The sequence below is a fragment of the Vigna unguiculata genome, chromosome 2 (genome assembly GCF_037176805.1).
Source record: "Vigna unguiculata cultivar grain cowpea cultivar isolate G323 ecotype 2 chromosome 2, ASM3717680v1, whole genome shotgun sequence".
NCBI classification, from domain to species: Eukaryota; Viridiplantae; Streptophyta; class Magnoliopsida; order Fabales; family Fabaceae; genus Vigna; species Vigna unguiculata.
This window is the reverse complement of record NC_140793.1, coordinates 24,567,093-24,586,703: the sequence shown is the minus strand read 5'-3', so window position 1 is coordinate 24,586,703 and position 19,611 is coordinate 24,567,093. Positions and strand designations below refer to the sequence as shown.

Genomic DNA, 19,611 nt, shown 5'->3' with positions numbered 1-19,611 from the left:
ATATAGTCTATAGATTCAAACATCCCTCTCTACCTCTCTCTCTCTCTCTTTTTTTCTCTGTGTCTCTCTCCTCCTCCCCCTCCCTCTTTCTTCTCTCCCTCCTAACCTCATTTCCTTTGAAATAGTAGCACTAGAGAACAAAAACTCTAGCTAGCACTGATAATGTATATACAAGCCACGATTCAGAAGAATTAGTCCATTCTCTTTCAAGTGAAGAAGCTGTTTAGTTTGCTCCAAAAACATTTGTCAGAGGATGTGGTGCAGTAATCCTTTGTCATTTCTTCTTTAACCTTATAGCATATGCAAAAATCTTCTCTTATTCTATCAAAGTGGTGGCGATCACACAATCTATATCATTCACCTGATCTTCAAGATTTTGTGGCAGGCCTAAAACCTGCAATGAGATGGCTTTCTTCCCAGCAAATTTCATGCTCCAAACCCCTCACCATGATGATCATCATCAACCCCCACCTTCTCTCACCTCAATTCTACCACCTCAGGAATATCATGGTATGGTACACTCTCTCTATCACTAACAATACATCAAACATACACACTCAAATACTTATGTGTCTCATATACTGTTCTGAATGTTGATGCAGGGGGAGTGACCTTTCTGGGAAAGAGATCCATGTCATTTTCATCGGGGATTGAGCACGGAGAAGAGCCCAATGCTGAGGAGGATTTGTCCGATGATGGATCACAGGCAGGGGAGAAGAAGAGGAGGCTCAACATGGAACAGGTGAAGACACTTGAGAAGAGCTTTGAGTTGGGGAATAAGCTTGAGCCAGAGAGGAAAATGCAACTTGCAAGAGCTCTTGGGTTGCAGCCAAGACAGATTGCGATATGGTTTCAGAACAGAAGGGCCAGGTGGAAGACCAAGCAGTTGGAGAAAGACTACGATCTTCTCAAAAGACAGTATGAATCTGTGAAGTCAGATAATGATGCACTTCAAACTCAGAACCAAAAACTTCAGGCTGAGGTTAATACCTGCCTTCTAACTCAATCAAATTCCAATCATTTGCTTCTCTAGTTTACTTTCACATCAACTTTTCTTTTCCTTCAGGAAAAGTGAATTTCTTCTTCGTGAGACTATTTTGATGAGATTGTTTTGATTCTGTGGAATAAAGCTTGGTGCTAGTAATGATGATCCTTTTTCATTTCACAAGTGTTTGTTTTTTTTTTTTTTGACTAGTGTATAGTTTTCAGAACCGTTCCTTTCACCTCTTCTCTTACTTTCCAAAAAGTTGTTTCTTTTTTCCTTTCATCTACAGTGACCTGTTAAAGATTCAATCATCCATCTTCTCTCCATTGACATCTCCCACTATCTCTCTCTCTCTCTTTCTCTTGCACACTTCACTGGTTTAACAAAATTGATTTTATTTGAGGGCACCGGTGTTTGTTGAATAGCTGGTTTAGGTCCAACTCTTGTGCATGCATAGTGTTTGTTGAATTGCAGCGTCTTATTGGATTAGGTAATTTTTGTGGTGCAGATATTGGCACTGAAAAGTAGAGAGCCAACTGAATCCATCAACCTTAACAAAGAAACAGAAGGATCGTGCAGCAACAGAAGTGAGAACAGCTCGGACATCAAGTTGGATATCTCAAGGACACCAGCTATTGACAGTCCTGTATCTACACATCAGGCGAGCAGAACCCTGTTTCCATCTTCTGCTAGGCCTGCAGGGGTTGCTCAGCTTTTCCAAACTTCTTCAAGACCAGACCTTCCATGCCAAAAGATTGACCAAATGGTCAAAGAAGAAAGCCTAAGCAACATGTTCTGTGCCATGGATGACCAATCCGGGTTTTGGCCATGGTTGGAGCAGCAGCATTTCAACTGAACCAAACCAAGAGAGTTAATTAATTTAAAATTTCAATGTACTACTTTTTTCCCTGTGAAATCAAGAGGGTGTTCGTCCATCAATTACCACACTTGATTATCATGAGTTCTTTAAATTAAAACCCATGTTTTGAAACTTGGTGTATAAAATAGAATTAATATATATCAAGTAGAAGTTTTCAATCTGGCCGGGCTTGAAAATTTTTATATGAATGATGAATAAAGGGCTAGTCACTTTTGAAACCCTGAGTAATGTAACAATCTTTCTTGAAACTCCGAGTATAATGCTGTTTGGTTGAGTTAATTAATGGGGAATGAGAAACCAAAACCGTTGCTGCAAGTGCCTGATGAGTGCAGGCAACATGGCGTGTAACATTAAAATAAGGAGAGATTCTCATTCTCTCTTACACTTAACATCATAAACCCATTATTTTAGCTTGCTTTGGAATCACACCCGCGTATATTCTAGATCATAAAAAAAAAAAAATGTTTGCCATTGCTCTGAAGAAAGAAAGAAGAGCCTGCGATGATGTGAGGTGATCTCATCAATCAGTGCCCACAATGAACCAAATCCACCAGAACTTAACAAAGTGGGCATAAAAAAAGAAAGAATCAAACACAAATTCCAAGAGGGGAAGAAGACAAGCATATGGAAGAGTGGAAGAAAACAAAGAGAGTTGGAAATAGTCATTCTCGTGAATGAGATATTGTCGATTTTGTTGTTCATGGCAACATAGGAAAAAAGGGTATCGTGTGAAAAAGTTTAGCTACTATTACTATAATAAAAACTTCATTGATATAAAATATTAAACCATGTTTAACAAATCTTTTTATAGTTCTTTAAATGTTACCGAGTATGTGTTAAATAAAACGTGGGTGACAAAGGGTAAATAAAGAATTTTTGGGATATGGAGCACAATTGGGGATTTGGCCGTACCCACTTTAATTTTTGGCACTGATGAATCAGAGAATTAACTCATCACTGCACCATTTTTAGGGTTTAATGGAAGAGTTCATGTGAGATCACTGTCACCCACTCTCTATCATCCATCTAAGTGCTTTTTCACACCTCACTTTCAACTCACCTCTTTACTTGTACATTTTATTTTCCTCTATATGGATCACATGGCAGTGTTGACAGCGGTCAAATTTGCACCCTAAAGTTTCAACCAAAAAATAAATTGTCACAATCTACCAGTCAAATTCGCATCACGTCATGCCATGCATAGTAATAGTAGTAGAAAACTTTAGCTCAGGTGAATATGTACATGCAGATACAATGTAATTTTTTTTTTGATTAATCATATGATGTGTTGTTTTCAGTTTTTGTTGTGGAGAGCATCAACATCATCATAGTAATGAATGTTGTCAGTGTCATAGATGTATTAACTTCTTCCCCTTCCAGCACGCTTCTTGCAACATTTTTCTAATAGCTTGCTGTCAAATTGATAAACGCTATGGTACCTACCCTGACTCATTCTTTTCTTTTGTAGTATGAATGAGTTGTTCCCTAACTCGCTAAATTTCATGCAACGATGCTTCCCTTTCTGCTTGTCGGGCAATTAATTCTCGGTTTTTTCTTTGTCATCTTACTCACCACCACATTTCCCTTTTAATAACGTTTTTTTCTGTCTAACATTTCAATCGTCACACAAATCTACACCTAATTCTACTCAAATCAGCACCACAATAACAATTAATTTTGCATCATTCAGAATAATAATGTCTCAAGTGTTAAATGAAATTTTATTAAGTAAAAATACTTTTAAAAGAATGAATTAATGAATGTTTAATATAATTATATTCACATATAGTTGTCAACCAATTTAGAGGGATTTTAATGATGTGAAGAGGAATTGAACTCCATTATCAAAAAACAACAATTAATGTAGAATCCTTGATCACTTGGATATACCCACATTAATTGAATTGCCTTCAAATTTTATAAAACCATATATATTTCTAGACTTTTAAATACCAACTATGTTAATTAGACTGATCCTTCTATGTCCCTCCTTTAAAAGGAGTTTTAAAATACTTTTCATGTGACTTCATTCGTACAGAGTGTGATATAAAACCAATTTACATATCATTTTATTTACTTATTTATTTTTAATAAGAACCTAAATATAATTTCACATAAAATTATTAATTGTATACATAGATTAATACTTTTCAAGGTTTTTTTTACATTTTTTTTTGCAAAATTTGTCGAGATATTACAAAATTGAGTCCAAACAATTTTTTCATAAAAATCTCTAGAAAAATAAAGTCGTTAAGAGTTACGAAGATTTTAAAGTTAATATTTTATATTAAAATCGTCGTGACTCCCAATAACTTTAGCACAAAATATTAACACCGAAACATTATTATGATTTCACCTTTTCATAAATTAATATTACATTAAAATTATCATAATTCCTGACAAATTCAATTTTTCAGAAATTTGTAAAGAAGTTATGTGGAATTAGAAGACTTTGTTTTTTAAATCGTTATGATTCTTTGACCATTTATCCTAAAATTACTAACTTTCTTTTAATATCTAAGCAAATTTGTCAAAAAAAAAAAAAACCATTTTGAATTAAAGACGAGGCATATCTATAAATCTGATATTAGGTTTCATGTTGAGCTATTTACCAGTAAGACAGTAGTGGTCGATAATTAATAAATGCTAATAAATAGGATACATTGTTAATTGAAACACCATTGCTTTGAAGCAATTGCTTCGGCTGAAAGGCACAACTCCTTGCAATTTTGGAAATTTATGCATAAACTTCCAATTATGTTATTGTCATATATGGAAGCTGAATAAGACCCTAATCTTACGCACACCTTAATTGTAAATACATCATATAATACGTAACTATCCATTTCTCTATTAAACAATACATGTGATACAATCTCCCTTGCCTCCAATATCTACTATATTTATATATATATTAATATTATAGTATTGCGCTGTTATATGTATGGGATCATGTGAACTTCGCTTAAAATAATCACCCAATGCCTCAAAGTTTTGGCATTTCATCACACTTTCAGAAACCAACTATGATCTTAAGCAATTTTTTTATTTATTTTTTCAGTGGAATCATTGGGTGGCCACGTGCTTAGGGGATTCTAACTGGACATATAAAGGGTTGTTAGGGTTTTTGTAAGAGTTGCAGAATATGAGCATTCCCAGCATGTTTGGGATTATAATGTCCATAAAGAGTGTGGAGAACATGTGGTTTCAATATGCAATAATTTTGTAGTTATTGGTTTGTTCTTTATCTAAACAAAGTATTTTACTATTTTAATATCATTCTGTAGATTCTGTCAAACATAATTTTTAACTAGTTTTTTAGTTCTTCACGCCAACCATACTAGGTTGTCACTAAATTATCCACATTTAAAAGTTCAAAACTTAATTTCATCTAACTTCAATGTTGATGCTGACTTAGTTTGTACATTATTATAATCTAAAGTTTCACATCAATTAAAAATAAAAAAAGTTAGTATTATATAAGAATGAAATTCATAAACTCATTGTTTCAAGTGTTTTGGATTAAAGATAGTGTTAGTCTTTTATACATAAGTTGAACTTATAATTTTATTGGTGTTGTATCTTTATGGTAACATCAACTGTGTATATATGTTCTTATTACGCCCAATAATTTTACATTACTTAGAAATCGAATGGTTTAAGACGGTTTAAATATTTCTTCTTCCTTTTGTTAAGAGACATCGGGTAATTATGAGAAAAACATTAGATTCTTTTGGGTACCAAAAATGGGAGTAAGTTTTAAGGCATTTGGTCCGTCCTAGTGCCTGCACATGCAATTAAGTGGGTTACAGTCACCTCTTGTTGATTCTATCTGTTCTATTAGATAGTTTTCATTCTCACTCACCCAACATTTTTTTTTTCTTTTGTTATTCATATATATAACTTACTTCAACTTTCACCTTTTCCACATTTTTATACTGTCTGTACGACCATCATACCTTAAAAGTGCTATATTTTGAATAAAAGATCACTGTGTAAGACAACAAGGAAAGTGGTTCATAGTTATGGAACAAACATTAAACGAATGAACTATAAAAAACATTATTTAAGACTACTTGTTCTGATTCAATCATGTTCATTTTGTACTTTGGTATACACTCAACACTTAGTAAGATGAATACGATGATGGGTTTGATGATTATGCAAAGTATTTGAAGAATGATTAAGATTGATGATGAGTCCAATCCAATCTACATTATAGTGATTTTCTTTTTCTTGTTATTATTTTGTGGATTTTAGCTTGTCGTGTATATTTAAACATTTTATATTGAAACTTACTCTTCTAAATGTTAAGGTTCTTCTTAAAGTAGGTAAATAATTTAATTTTATAAGTTTTTACATTGATCCATGTATTAATATTCAAAAATTATAATTTCTATCATTGATTTTTTTTCTAATTCTTTTTAAACATTATGGATATGTATGTTGCTTATTAATAATAATGAGAATAAAACTTTAAAGATGATTGATCATGAAAATAAAATTGATATATTGGTGGCATTGTATTGAAATCTTGAAAAAATGAACTGAATTGTTATTTTTTATTTCTATGATTATATTAGAAGGACTTGTACTAAAAAATTAGATGAAGTATAATTAATCTCACATATTAATATTTAAGACATTTTTTATAACCAAGTCTTGTAAACCAGTAATTAGACGAAATATAATTTATCTCACATATTAATATTAAATTTTTTAATAATCTAGTCTTTTAACCCAGTGATGTAAATAAGGCATTGTTTTAGGGCATGGGAGTTAACTCGGTAGTCCTAGGATTGATTGTTGTAGTCTTAAAATAATGTTAGGCCAACAAAGTTATGTCCCACAAACAAAAACTAATAGTCAATTTTAGGATACAGTCTACACCATATCAATGAAAAACATTATATTTTTAAAATTATATTTTATTTAAAATTAAAGTATAATTTTTTTAAGCAATATTTTTTAGATAGACAGTTGTTGTCATATAAAGAAATTGTACTAACACTTAATTTTATCGGAAAATTTTGTTAAACATGATTATCTTGTAATTAGACGTATAAAAATAAACTTAGCATGATGATCCGACATGAAAAATCATAACTGAAAACTTTGTAAAATAGGTTAGATAAGAGAAAGAAAGTTATAACCTAAATTGAATTTTATAATTTTTTATTTTGTTTTGGTGGGCAAGCCTAGATGAACTTCCCAAACGCACAGCTAATTTAATGATAAATCCTCTTTATAAAATAATATTATTTTTAATATATATATATATATATATATATATATATATATATATATATATGTAATTTATATGTAAATTATTATACCTAAAATTTAAATTTAAATTAATAATGAATTTTAATTTTAAAAATACATATTTATTTTTGTTAAAAATATTTATAGCAAGTCAAGAGGACAGTTGATTTAATATTAAGTCGGACCAGCTAAAAATATTGTAGTTCATTTAGAAAGCCTCATACAAACCCTTTTAGGTTATGCACCTCCATACTTTGTATTGGTACTCACTTAACTTTTAAAGTGGTGATTTTACCCTTTGTGAAAAAGAGATTTCAAGACCCCCTCTTCTGAAAATCTTCTAAAAACAAACTTTCTGAAAATTCTGGAATGGATTTTTCAGAACAGAATTTTTAGAAAAAGGTTCAAAATTCCAATCCGGAAGTGTGGAAAATGCTGATTCTGGAATTTCTTATCCGTAAGTGTGGCAACCTTTTGTAATGGCCACCACCACAATAGTTAATACTCATAACCGCATTTGTAGCATCATCAAACTCTTTTTTCCGACAAATTCCCGATTTCCAAAACCATAACTAGTATTTTCCGTGAAGGGCGTTTCATTTCTGTGTATGTCTATGAATGAATGTGTGAAAAAAAACAAGAAAATATCCAAAATCAAATCTCTTCAATCGAATCAAACATTATCAACCGCAGAAAATTTGTAGTAAAAAGAAATAGTAAGTAAAAGTATTATTATAGTTTCTTAGAATGTAAAAATAAAATAAAATATCAAAATAAAGTTTAACATTTAAGCCATGTTTGACAGGAATGAAAGAGAAGGAAGAAAAAGAGAAGTGTGAAAAAAGTTCAACTCAATTTTCGTTTAAGAAATGTAAAAAAATGTGAATCTCACTTGGCATCATTTCTTCTCCAAGCCATAAATATGTAGAAGAAAACGAACATTGTTTTAAAAAATTGATAGAACTGTCACTAAGATAAATTAAAATTCGATAAACAAGAATAAAATCAAATAACTTTATTTTTACATATTTTTATTTTATTTATCTTAAACCGAAAAACATTTATTTCATTTTTTTTCCTATTTCTTCCTTCTCTATTAAACAGTGTTAATGTTGCCAAAATATTGTCACGTGATTTTCAATTAAATTTATTATTTAAAAAAATATGAAATAACGTCCTAAGATAAGAAATTAATAAAAATAGTTTATTAAAAAAAATTATGTTGAAAATATATAACAATTCATAATAAGAATACATCAATATGTTTTAATGAACCAAAATCTATTTTTTTTAATAAACCAAAATCTATTTATCGACTTCTTAATTAGTACATTCTTTTTAGCAGAAGACTACTACTACCATAGTTTCTTAATTAGTCCATTGTTTTTTGGTAGTCAGTAACCATAACTCATTCTTTTATTGTTTTAATATATTTATAACACGGGATAAGGTTGTAACTAGCAGTAGAAACAAAACCAAATAGAAACAGCAGTGAACCATAAAACTTCTGCTGTGTAAACTATACAACTCTAGCATGATTGTAATCATTCTATTCACTCTAGTGTCCTTTGCTTTCAAGCTATGTTAATATCTGCACCAAAATAACCATATATATTGATATAGATGTGTAAGCTAAAACAACTGGTTTGCACTTGGCCCTTGTTTCTACTTTTCTCTTAAAAAGGTACCTCTGCTTTAAATGAAACTACTACAAAGTAAAAAAGTCTTTAAAAGCTTGGTAATTAGTGGTTATGGAGAAACGCTTTCACACCCCGAAATTAGATGTATTCCATATCACTTTGGATAATCTTAATTTTCTTATCTTCCTTTTTGCTTTTGAAAAATAAAAAATGGTAAGAATTTTAACCTACAAAAACACTTGGCAAATGCAGAGAGAACTGGTATATAAACAATACGACTATGAAAGTAAAGAGTTGGTTACATGAGTCTACCAACATAGGTTACTCGAGGATATTGCCGTTGCAGCTGTGGCCACTGGACAAAAAGTTGATCAGCCATCCGCAACTTGTACAGGAGCAAGGCACTCAAGGAGAGCCTTCTCACTCTTGCAATACTCTCAACATAGAAAATCGATGACCATCTGATTCCCAGTACCTGCACAGAAGTTTGAGAGGTTTCAGTGTCAAATGAAGTGGATAAAGTGGATTAATATAAGAATAATGAATGGGGGGGAATAAGAACCTTAAATAGGAATGCAATTGCACAGAGGGGAATGCAAGTTCCAGGTCCATTGCAAAGTATCTGGATTAAGTAGCACACAAAATTACCTCAAATTGAAACAGAGTAAAAAGAAATAGAAGCAAATAATGATCGGCACAGTACCACTTCAGGTCTAATTTTAACCATTAGCCATAACGCATGCACCAGTGCAACTAATGTAGTCCAAACAGAGGTTATATACGATTGACCAACTTCCCTACTCCGGTATATCTTCATGAACTGTGCAGTATCGGTGACCCCTGAGGCATTCTGCAGTAAAATTTATTTCTGATAAGAATTTGTAAACCACCAAGAAGCAGAAGTGAAATTCAAAATCCACCAAGCGCTAAAAAAATCAGTAGAAGAAAATAGAAAATAGAAGTTAGATAAATAAATATTTTCTATTTCCGGTCCGAGAGTCTGGAACTGGAAAGGTTTCAAGAAGAAATAAACCAAAAAACAAATGTAGCAGCTATTAAAGACTACAAACTTCTCGTTCATAAGCTACTATTACATTCCCAGATGCCTCTTGAATAAAACCTATAAGCGAGTTGGCAGTATTGCTTTGGGTCTACCTATTGCAAACAGCAGCAGTCACGTTTCTAGTCGTTTGACAACAATAACTAACATCCAATTATACAGGTCTTCAGCCAATATACTATCCCCAGAAAAAATAGTTACATTATTTCCTCGTAACTACCAATACACGACATAACATGTTGAGAACCAATCACTATATAAAGCAAAAAGTAGACATTGTGTGAAAAACTATCCGATCTTATATTGTAGAAAAGAAAAATTAAAGTTCTTTGAATAAAAGGTACTTGTTGAGACAGTAAAAATTAAAACCTCAGAAGTCAGGGAGTTTTCCAACATTTGAGCTTTTTGAAGACTCATAATATCAGTAGCAGCAGCTATGTAGAATCTTGGATAAAACCTATCTTTCTGCAACACTGCCAATAGATTAATCATCTCAGCAGTATGACCACCTACAGCAAATAAACCTAAAAATTAGGTAATGTCATGAAATGTTTTGATTTGGATGGAAAAGAAGGGAAAGTAAGTTGAAACCTGATCCTAAAATAATAAGGGTACTGACGGGTTTTAAACCCCTTTTGGTCAAAGGCCTGCGACTGTGATATATAACATACAGGAGACGGACCAAAATCAAGGAGACAACAAAAATTGCACTCAAAAAGACGCCAAATGAAGACACAATAGAGAAGCTGCAGCCATTGCATTTGCCCATCAGAGGTAGCTTCAAGGTTACAGTCAGAGCTACGCTCACATCTTCACTGCAGAATTAAGGAGAAAATCAATGTTGAAGATATGATTACTTTTCATAACCAATAAGGCTCGTGTTTATACTTGCAAATTGTAATTACATAAATACATATATGGAAAAAAGGAACACATTGCTATAACAAACATGGTGAGGGAGAGGAGAGAGAAAGATGTTAATTTTATTGACTAGATATTTGGGAAAACCCTTAGACAAGTGCTCTTGTATTTATTATTCTTTTCATTCTATTCATTATAAATCTTTCTTTTCTTCTCTTTTCAATTCTTGGTTCTTAACAAATTGGTCAGACCTACCAGGTCTTCGAAGAAGAGCCCTATTAGAGATGGAGGAAGCCCGAATTTGGACCATGGGGAATCTACAGGCCTTTGCGAAGGCAGATCCAATTGGTTGGATTGCTAGGGCTGAAAAATTCTGAGGTGCAAGAAATTCCTTCATTCTAAGCTGCAAAATACTTTTATGAGAGCATGGAAGGCACGACAATGCTTTGGTTCTATAATTTCAAATTGGGAATCATTTTCCACAGCTTTGATAAAATGATTCAAAAATAGCTGTTAGTCACATCTTCAAAAGATTGGCTGCCATGAAGCAAGATGCGCAAACTGAGATGGAATCTAGTAGCAAAGAAATGGAGACTTCGACAGTGTTCTAGAAAGAGAGGACCAACAATCTTGATTATCTGAAATACTTTTTGGGTATTGAAGTGATTCAAACCGAGGAAGGTGTTGTTATTTCGTAAGACAATATGCTATTGACATTCTAGAGGAGATAGAGCTAGCAAATTGCAAGCCTGTTGACGGTCATACGGATCCAAATCAAAAGTTGATGGTGGACCACGGCAAATTTTTTTCAGATCCAAAGCTATCGAAGGCTGATGGGAAAACTCATTTGTCTCACTATAACAAGACCTAATATTTCCTATGCAATCAAAGTTATTGGTCAATTCATGCAGAATCCTCACATGGAAATGTTATAATTCAAATTCTCATACATAAAAAAAGACTCCAAGACAAGACTTTCAATGAGGACAAAGTAAATACTTAAATTATAGGGTATTGTTATGCAAATTGGGTTGGTTGTCTCATCAACAAGAGATCCACCACAGGATGTGTACTCATTGGAGGGAATATTTGATCCTCAAAGGGCAGTAAACAAAAATGTTGTTGTCTAATCCAGAGTAGAATTTGAATATAGATCTATGGTTTTCGCCACTTGTGAACTTGTGTGGATTAAACAACTCCTCCAAGAGCTCAAATTTTGTGATGTTGAGTAGTGGAATTGTATTACGATAATCATACAACCCTTTATATCAACTACAATCTTGTGTTTCATGAGAGGAGCAAACACAGAGATTGATTATCATTTTTTCAGAGAAACACTATTGTCCAAGGAGCTTGGGACTGAATTTATCAACTTTAACCAACTTACAAATTTTATATCCAAGTCCTTGAGAGGGCCTACAATTCAGTTTATATGTTCCACGCTTGGTGCATACAATTTGTATACAATTTGTATGCTTGCTCCAACTTAAAGAGGAGTGCTAAAATTATTATCTTTAATGTATTGTTCTACTTTCATAATTTTGGGTGCATACCTAACCTAAGGGTTGAGTGTTATAGGATATAATTTTTCCTTGTATTGTACTCTTCTCTTTACACATGCGTACTCACACAAATATACACAAATATACATCAGATGAGGCAACAACTCACTGATCTCTTCTCATAACTAAATACAAGTCATACCAAAGGTGAGGATTTCAAGTTCCATTCTTTCAATAAGAGTGAATAAATAACTATTTTATAATCATTTTTAAAACAAAACTGGTTTTAGAATCAGTTTTAAAACTGAACTAGTTTTAAATATCTGTCTCTGCACCACAGCTATATAGGCCTAGTGGTAGTAAACATGTATGTTTTTGGGCACATAATAACTGAAAAATTTATATCCGATTAAAACAAAAAGATTTACAAGTCATTCAAACTTCACATCTATAATTCTAAAATCTAGGTTCTTTTTCTAATTATGAAGGCTACAGGCCTTCACCATCTCAATCATGTATAAAAAAAACCATACAATCCAATAGACTTAATTTCCATATCTTAGAACCATTGAACATCAGTTCCTCCCATTTGATTTTGGTTTTGACTTTGACAAGAATTCCATATCCGTGTTCCTACCCTTGCCAATCAGCCATTGAAGTTTTCCACATAACCAAATTATTGAATAATAGAACCATGATATTGGTCATTATCAAACCTACTTGAAGAAAAAAGTCGATATACAAACAAATGTTTGCGGTATACAAACAAATGTTTGCGTACATGCAAAATTAATTTTTCTATATATGAATAAAAAATTATCTTTGACATTTGACAATCAAGAAATGTATTAAACTATTTAAATAAATTCATATAATTATTGACATAGCATTTAATTTAGAGAGGAGGAACGAGTGGAGACCATGATGACCAGATCAGTGCTTATTTTCTAAACTCGTTTTAAGTCAAGACAAAATCAGTGGTGTGGAAATTCAATGTTATACACATGACTTGAGTCTGAACAAGGAAATATAGTTGGATGTATTGCAACTTGGAATCCATCCCTGTCTATTATTTGAAATAATATTATTGCTGCCCGCATTACCTAATGTCCTGACTTAAATAACGGTGATTGAATTTGGGGTGAGACCTAGCTATGTATATAAAGCCATGTATTCAGGAAAGCAAGGTATGAGATCAGTGGTTTGGTATAAAACACCCATAACTAACAAGCAAGCATTAACTTATTATATAGAACAGACAAATATTGCCTTATAACACACCGCTAAGAGCTTAATTACAAATCCTCGGGCAATCAACAAATTAAACAAAAGATTTAAACTGCAGTGAAATATATGAATGAACACCAAGGTTGCGTTCTTTTTTAAGTAAAAGTATCATGCATTTAAGAAGAAGAAGAAAAACTAGAAGGAACACACAATTTCCACACTTAATTTCATTCATGAATATCCAAATGCTACATTAGTTAGGATGGTTCTCGTCCAGGTGAAAGGTTTGAAAAGGATATGGACTTTACTCTATATGGTACAGCTTAGCTTATCTATGTAAAAATTTAATAGCCTGAAAATATAATACAAAATGTAATTGACCCGAACTTGACACTTCAACAAGAGACTAAAAGCATAGTATAAACTAACTTGACATTGACACAACAAGTAGAGCCTATACCCGCCTAAAGTTTATATTTATTTATTTTATAAACCAAATAGAGCATATACATATTCAAACACAATTGCATCTTCAATTGTATAAACCAAACAAAGCATGTTCAAACACAGTTGAGTCTTAGGTAATTACAGTAAAATACCAAACCCAGCGAGAAACGGAAGCACGGGTTATCTGGTGACGAACAACAATTGCAAGACAAAAACAAAAAATGCGCAAGCTCTCTTCGGCGATTCTCCTAAGAAATTGACAATTGAAGAAATAAGATGAGAGAATTGACAGATGAAAAGAATGATCGGAACCTTCTGATTTTCGTGTCTAGGGTTTTGCCAAGCTCGTCGAAGACTCCACAGCCTCGTCGTTTGTCAGTGGAGACGACAAGGTGTTAAGTTTATGCTTAGATACTAATACAACAAATATTATTTAGTTTAATCCAATTTATTTCTTAAAAGTAAAATAAATATTACTGTGAGACTGCTCAAATTAAATAAGTAAAACATAAATAATAATATTCACTAAAAAAACATTAATAAAACTGTCATATTGATCTTTGTCTACGGGATGTTTGAGGAACTTGGTTGTCAAATTATCAAATTCTCATTTTTCTATTTTCAAGTTTTGCCCCTACAAAATAAAATAAATTAAATTAAGAAACTGATACCAATTTTACTTCCAGCAATTAATAAATGAAATATTTTTAACATTTTGTATAAACGACAATGATGATATTAACCTATTTTTCCATGAACATAAAAAAATATATAATAAAATTGATTGTCATAACTTATTTTATAACATCACCGTTAAAAAATCATATTGAATATTACGTAACCACAAGTGTTATCATATGTACGCATTCTTTTAAACATGCGTGATATTATATTAGTATGTGATGATATTATAATGTTATTAAGTTAATATAAAATAAAATTATATTTATTAAAAATAAAGTAAAATATATCAGAAAATATAAGAGAATAATTGTTGATAAATAAAAAAAAACAAAAATAGACAATTTTATAAAAAACTTGTAAAAATAACAGTCAATTTTCAAAAATTTAACAAATAATTATATTTTAAAGGATAAAATTGTAATTTTAAAATGTAGACACAAAATAAAGAATCATCTTTATATATTGTTATAGATAAAAACAGCTTGTAATTATCTATAAATAAATAATCAAACTATAAGGTTAAGCTCAATAACTTAAAAGACTTCAAATTACATTTGCATACTATTATAATTTTTTTTGCTAGATTTGAGAATCTAGAAAATAATTCGAAGTAGTGGTTTTTATAAAGATAACACTAAAACATTTTATTATTTAAAAAGTCTGGCTATAAATATAATTTTCTATTAATTAAGTTTCATTTTATAAGAACTAATATTTATATAAAAAAATTTCTAAATTATTTTTTTGTCTTCTCTTTAGATCTTTAAATCCATCATTTATCTCTCTTTGAAGATTGGAGTATGTCATAAGACTCCTAGTACTAACACTACTAGATATATAATGTATAGTAACACTAAAAAAATGTTACTAAATCATGAAAAATGTTATTAATAGAATTTAGTAACATTTTATCACATATTACGTATTCCCCATGTTACTATTGATTTTTTGTAACATTTATACTTATTAATAGAGACATTTACATAAATGTTACTAAAGATTTTAAGTAACATTCTTTTAATAAAAATGTAACATTTTTAAAATGTTACTAAAAGTTTATAGTAACATTTTTTTTATAGAAAAGTGACATTATAAAAATGTTACTAGAAAGTTTTAGTAACTTTTTCTTAATAAAAAGGCTACATGTTAAAAATGTTACTAAAAATAATAGAAAATTTCACACGTGATAGAGCAGGACAAAAACCACAGCCCCAACGCCATCATATTAGCCGATACATATTACATTTATTTAAGCAACCAAAGCTAAATGATCAGAGTTCAGAAACCAAAAGATTAACCAAAAACATCTAAAAGAGAGGGAGGATAACCCTGGAAAGAACAAAAGTCCTTAATCTCCTACGGCAATGCAACAAGTGAAGCCTTGCTTAGACAAAGGCCTTCCACCTTTGGCACACGAAAGAACACATCTAGGACCTGTTGAATAATAAAAAAGAAACAATGCTCACGAACAATACTAATTTCAATTTCAACTACATAAACCAACACAAAGGCACACTTATAAAGAGTGTGTGGACTCATTAAGTGGTTTTGAACTACTTTATATAACTTATTTAAATTTTAAAATTAACAAAGGTAAAGTCTACTCATGCAAGTTTAAAATAACTAAAGATAGCTAAAAATCAACTCATAACCAGAATTCTACAAGAAACTAAAAATTTCACTAATCAGGACCTAAAAAGGACTCTAAAAGTAGGCTAATACTAAGGACTATATTAAAACAGAAAGTAAATAAGTAAAAAAAATTATCTAAACAAGTTTTAATGGACTAAAAATGACTAAAAACTAACTCAAAAATTGATTCCTAATAGAACTCCAAAAATTCACAACATGACTGATTTCAACAAAAGCATGGGAGATTAGTACTCAACACTATATTAGAATATACATGACTGATTTCAAATATAAAAGTTATTTGAATAAGCATAAGTAGTATCTGAAAGCTAATAGCTTGGACATAAGTGTGTGAAATGGAAAAAGAACTGTAAGTGGCTCTGCAATTTATTTATCATAAAATCGAAAACATAAATACAGAGTTTAAGAAGAATGGTAAAAAATTTCACATAAACTTATTCTAACATGGTCTAAATGGTTATAACAATCAAACCACCACCTATTTCTAAAACAAAATACAGAAGTCACCGTCAAAATTGCCTAAACACAAATCAAATTCATATTATCATCAAAGTGAAGAATGAAACAAAGAAGTGAACCCTCACCGCTACTTGAGAAGCTGTGGCATTGAAAAATGAAGCCTCTGCTTCAAGGTCCTTGATATTAGCCTCAAGGGAATCAACCTCCGCATCCAAGGACTTCCCTCTTCACTGCAAAATCTCAACAGTTTGCTTCGAAGTTCTCTCTGCATAATACCCTTCTCCCAAATAAACCTAATAACCAAAACAAATGAAAACCTTTCGCCACAGAGAAAACGCACATTCAATCAAGGAATCAAACTTTCCCATTTGGTCTAAAAGGTCCATTTTCAGAGAATGCACCCACTCTAAGAGAAGAACACCCAGATCCTGTACAAAACAGAAATTAGCTTATACATTTAAAGTCCTCTACTTCGTATTTTGAATTTGATCAGGAATAAAATCACCTATACAAATCATTTATTTGCCTCTACAAACCTCGTATGCAACTAGAAATTGCTTAAATCGTCGAGATGCACCAGAATCTTTACCTGATTCAAAGGTTTGGGTTGTTGAACAATGCAACGATCACGAACACCTTTCTCGCAGCAATCAACGGAGCGTGACGCTAGGCAACAATGCCGAAACCAGTGAGAATACTGACGCCCATATTCACATGAAGTTCTATGTCGAACCCTAGATCAAGAAGATTTTATCCTAGCTTCTGGTGTAGAATACCTTCAAAGCATGAGAGATAAAACGAAAGGGGGAGCAAATGGTAACCTAAATTAATTTTTTCGTAGATTAAAATCAATTATACAATTAAATTATTTTTTACGGTTACACAGAATGATAAAATGAAAAAAAAAAATCTAACACAGAATTGGCTAGTAAAATTTAATTCTTTGTAGTGTTTATTTAAAAATATTATTATATAATATTAATATAAATTAATAATTTATAATAACTTTTATTTAAAATATAACTTATAATAATTTTTATTTAGAAAACATTATTATAATTTAGAAAATTAATGTATAGTAACATTTTTAATAGTTATGAAAATAAAAATGTTACTAAAAATAGAAAATGTGTAATTATCTATAGTGACATTTTTTAAAAACGTTACAATATTAATATTAATATTCTTTGTAGTAACAATTTTAAGAAAATGTAACTATATTATATCTATAGTAACATTTTTAAAAAATGTAGCTGAGTAAATGTTACTGTAGCTACTAAATGGTGTAGTGTAAGGTCTACAACTACTGATCAAAATCTTGAATAGAGTAAGTTCATCTTTTGTTCTTCCTTTAAATCTTGTTAATAAATATGTTTTGTGTAGGTGTGTAGGGTTTTGTATGTGATGTTAAAAGGCTTAAGGTGAATCCTTGTTCAGTTAGGATTGTAAGGGTGTGTTTTGATCTTTGATCAGAGTTCTCTGTGTGCATGTAGAGCAACCTGTGTGAGGTAGAGCCGGTGTGAAGCACCTTTTGAGGTTAGAAGTGTAACATCCCGTCCAGATATTTTGAATTTTAAATAATTAAAATAATTAAAATGCATAACAAAAACATAAATACATTGCATTTATGAATAAACCGCATTTATTAAATAGTCCATTTCCCAAAAACACGGGAAATTTAAAACTTTTATTAACGTATAACAAAACACCGATCCATAGTTTATAAAACAAACAATATACTAATATCTCTAAAAAGTTTACATATTCTTCCAAAAACTAAAATCAATAAAAACATAGTAATAAAATCTCATGCTATCCCTCGCTCTGTGTCTAAGCATCACCAGCACCACCTACATCAACATCCTCTGCTCACGTGTACCGCGTACACGATCATCGCCAAACACAAGCAGATAGGGTGAGCTTAATGAAATCAACATACATCAGAGTAATATACAAATAAACAATCACTTAACTATATTTCCTACAAAAACCCAAATTACCGTCTCTTTCTCTATTCTCTATCACCTGGCCACAACCAGATAATTCGTGTTCTACCTCTTCTAGTGATTATCCCAAGATAATTTGCTGCAAAACCTATCGGCCACAACCGACAGAGCACGTGCGGGAAACATCGCCACGGATCATACACTGTAGCACCAGGTGGAGTTCCCAAATACGAGCATAGTCCGTAACGTCCCAAGACTACCAAACTCGTCAGTCAACTACTGAGGAGGGCAATCTATCTGGACCCATCCGTACTGGCCACAACCAGCACACTCACATCGGCAACACTCGCCAACCCGAGCTCAACTCAAGGGTTCCTCGTGTTCATCCGCCATCTCGAGCTCAACTCGAGGGATGCCATTCTGAGCTCAACTCGATGAATATACGTACTTAACCCCTATCCCGAGCTCAACTCAAGGGATACGTTTCGAGCTCAACTCAAGGAACTCAGCAATCTTACCTATGGGTTATCACCAAAAGCCTTGTAGATCACGCCTATAAAGTCCAACCACTAGGACTTACAACAGCCAAATTACCTAGCGGGGGACACGTACCGCTAGGCGTCAGTAGCTTCCAAACCGCCTAGCGGGGACACGTACCGTTTTGCCAAGTGCTAAGCGCTTGAAAACCACCCTCGAGATCTCCTAGAAACATTGTAGACAACGCATCTAGAGTTCAACACCACAAATCTGATACTACATTATCCGTTTACTCATGATCTTTCTAGAGAGAGTAGTTGTTGCTATTTAATTTTCGTAATGGATAGATCTTCTTGTTGATGAAATAATTACCTTTAAAAAGTTTAGTTTTGATTTTCTCATTAAGGGTTTGTAAATACATTTTATATACTTATATGTTTATTTATGTTTTTTTATCAAGTGATGCTTTAAATTAGTAAAGTAAATCCAACTAAATTAATTGGAATGTTACACTAAGGAAATTTG

General features: G+C 31.8%; 2 protein-coding genes and 1 long non-coding RNA gene across 7 annotated transcripts; 1 reads left to right on the top strand and 2 right to left on the bottom strand.

Moving 5' to 3' along the window:
* Window positions 1-11: 11 nt before the first annotated feature.
* On the top strand, window positions 12-2,023 carry LOC114174320 (homeobox-leucine zipper protein ATHB-13-like). Of its 2 annotated transcripts, none has more exons than XM_028059152.2 (4): window positions 12-258; window positions 386-510; window positions 603-982; window positions 1,494-2,023. In XM_028059152.2, exons 1-4 carry the CDS (start codon window positions 254-256, stop codon window positions 1,839-1,841), a joined length of 858 nt encoding a protein of 285 aa, XP_027914953.1. In that variant the 5' UTR covers window positions 12-253; the 3' UTR covers window positions 1,842-2,023. The 2 variants fall into 2 exon arrangements, with proteins under 2 accessions (XP_027914953.1, XP_027914954.1); XM_028059153.2 differs by having other exon boundaries at window positions 13-263.
* Window positions 2,024-8,893: 6,870 nt separating this feature from the next.
* On the bottom strand, window positions 8,894-14,332 carry LOC114169526 (UDP-N-acetylglucosamine transferase subunit ALG14-like). Of its 4 annotated transcripts, none has more exons than XM_028054715.2 (6): window positions 14,180-14,332; window positions 10,422-10,645; window positions 10,200-10,339; window positions 9,474-9,620; window positions 9,333-9,392; window positions 8,894-9,245 (listed from the first exon to the last, which is right to left on the bottom strand). In XM_028054715.2, exons 2-6 carry the CDS (start codon window positions 10,597-10,599, stop codon window positions 9,069-9,071), a joined length of 702 nt encoding a protein of 233 aa, XP_027910516.2. In that variant the 5' UTR covers window positions 10,600-10,645; window positions 14,180-14,332; the 3' UTR covers window positions 8,894-9,068. The 4 variants fall into 4 exon arrangements, with proteins under 4 accessions (XP_027910516.2, XP_085525648.1, XP_027910542.2 ...); XM_085669522.1 differs by having other exon boundaries at window positions 10,422-10,648; window positions 14,186-14,318; XM_028054741.2 differs by having other exon boundaries at window positions 14,020-14,274.
* A 1,427-nt stretch (window positions 14,333-15,759) lies between these two features.
* On the bottom strand, window positions 15,760-17,471 carry LOC146888465 (uncharacterized). The gene is made up of 3 exons (XR_014986619.1): window positions 17,253-17,471; window positions 16,789-17,091; window positions 15,760-15,985 (listed from the first exon to the last, which is right to left on the bottom strand). It is a non-coding gene; the product is annotated as an uncharacterized LOC146888465 (long non-coding RNA).
* Between the last annotated feature and the right edge of the window lie 2,140 nt (window positions 17,472-19,611).

What these genes read in the sequence shown, in the direction of transcription:
- LOC114174320 (XM_028059152.2), top strand. An exon ending in ACCACCTCAGGAATATCATG is followed by an intron (nt 511 to 602) that starts GTATGGTACACT and finishes ATGTTGATGCAG; the next exon opens with GGGGAGTGACCTTTCTGGGA. An exon ending in ACCAAAAACTTCAGGCTGAG is followed by an intron (nt 983 to 1,493) that starts GTTAATACCTGC and finishes TTTGTGGTGCAG; the next exon opens with ATATTGGCACTGAAAAGTAG.
- LOC114169526 (XM_028054715.2), bottom strand. Translation starts at nt 10,599, where the DNA reads ATGGGCAAATGCAATGGCTGCAGCTTCTCTATTGTGTCTTCATTTGGC. An exon ending in CCTTATTATTTTAGGATCAG is followed by an intron (nt 10,340 to 10,421) that starts GTTTCAACTTAC and finishes TATTTGCTGTAG; the next exon opens with GTGGTCATACTGCTGAGATG. An exon ending in AAAACTCCCTGACTTCTGAG is followed by an intron (nt 9,621 to 10,199) that starts GTTTTAATTTTT and finishes ATTTTACTGCAG; the next exon opens with AATGCCTCAGGGGTCACCGA.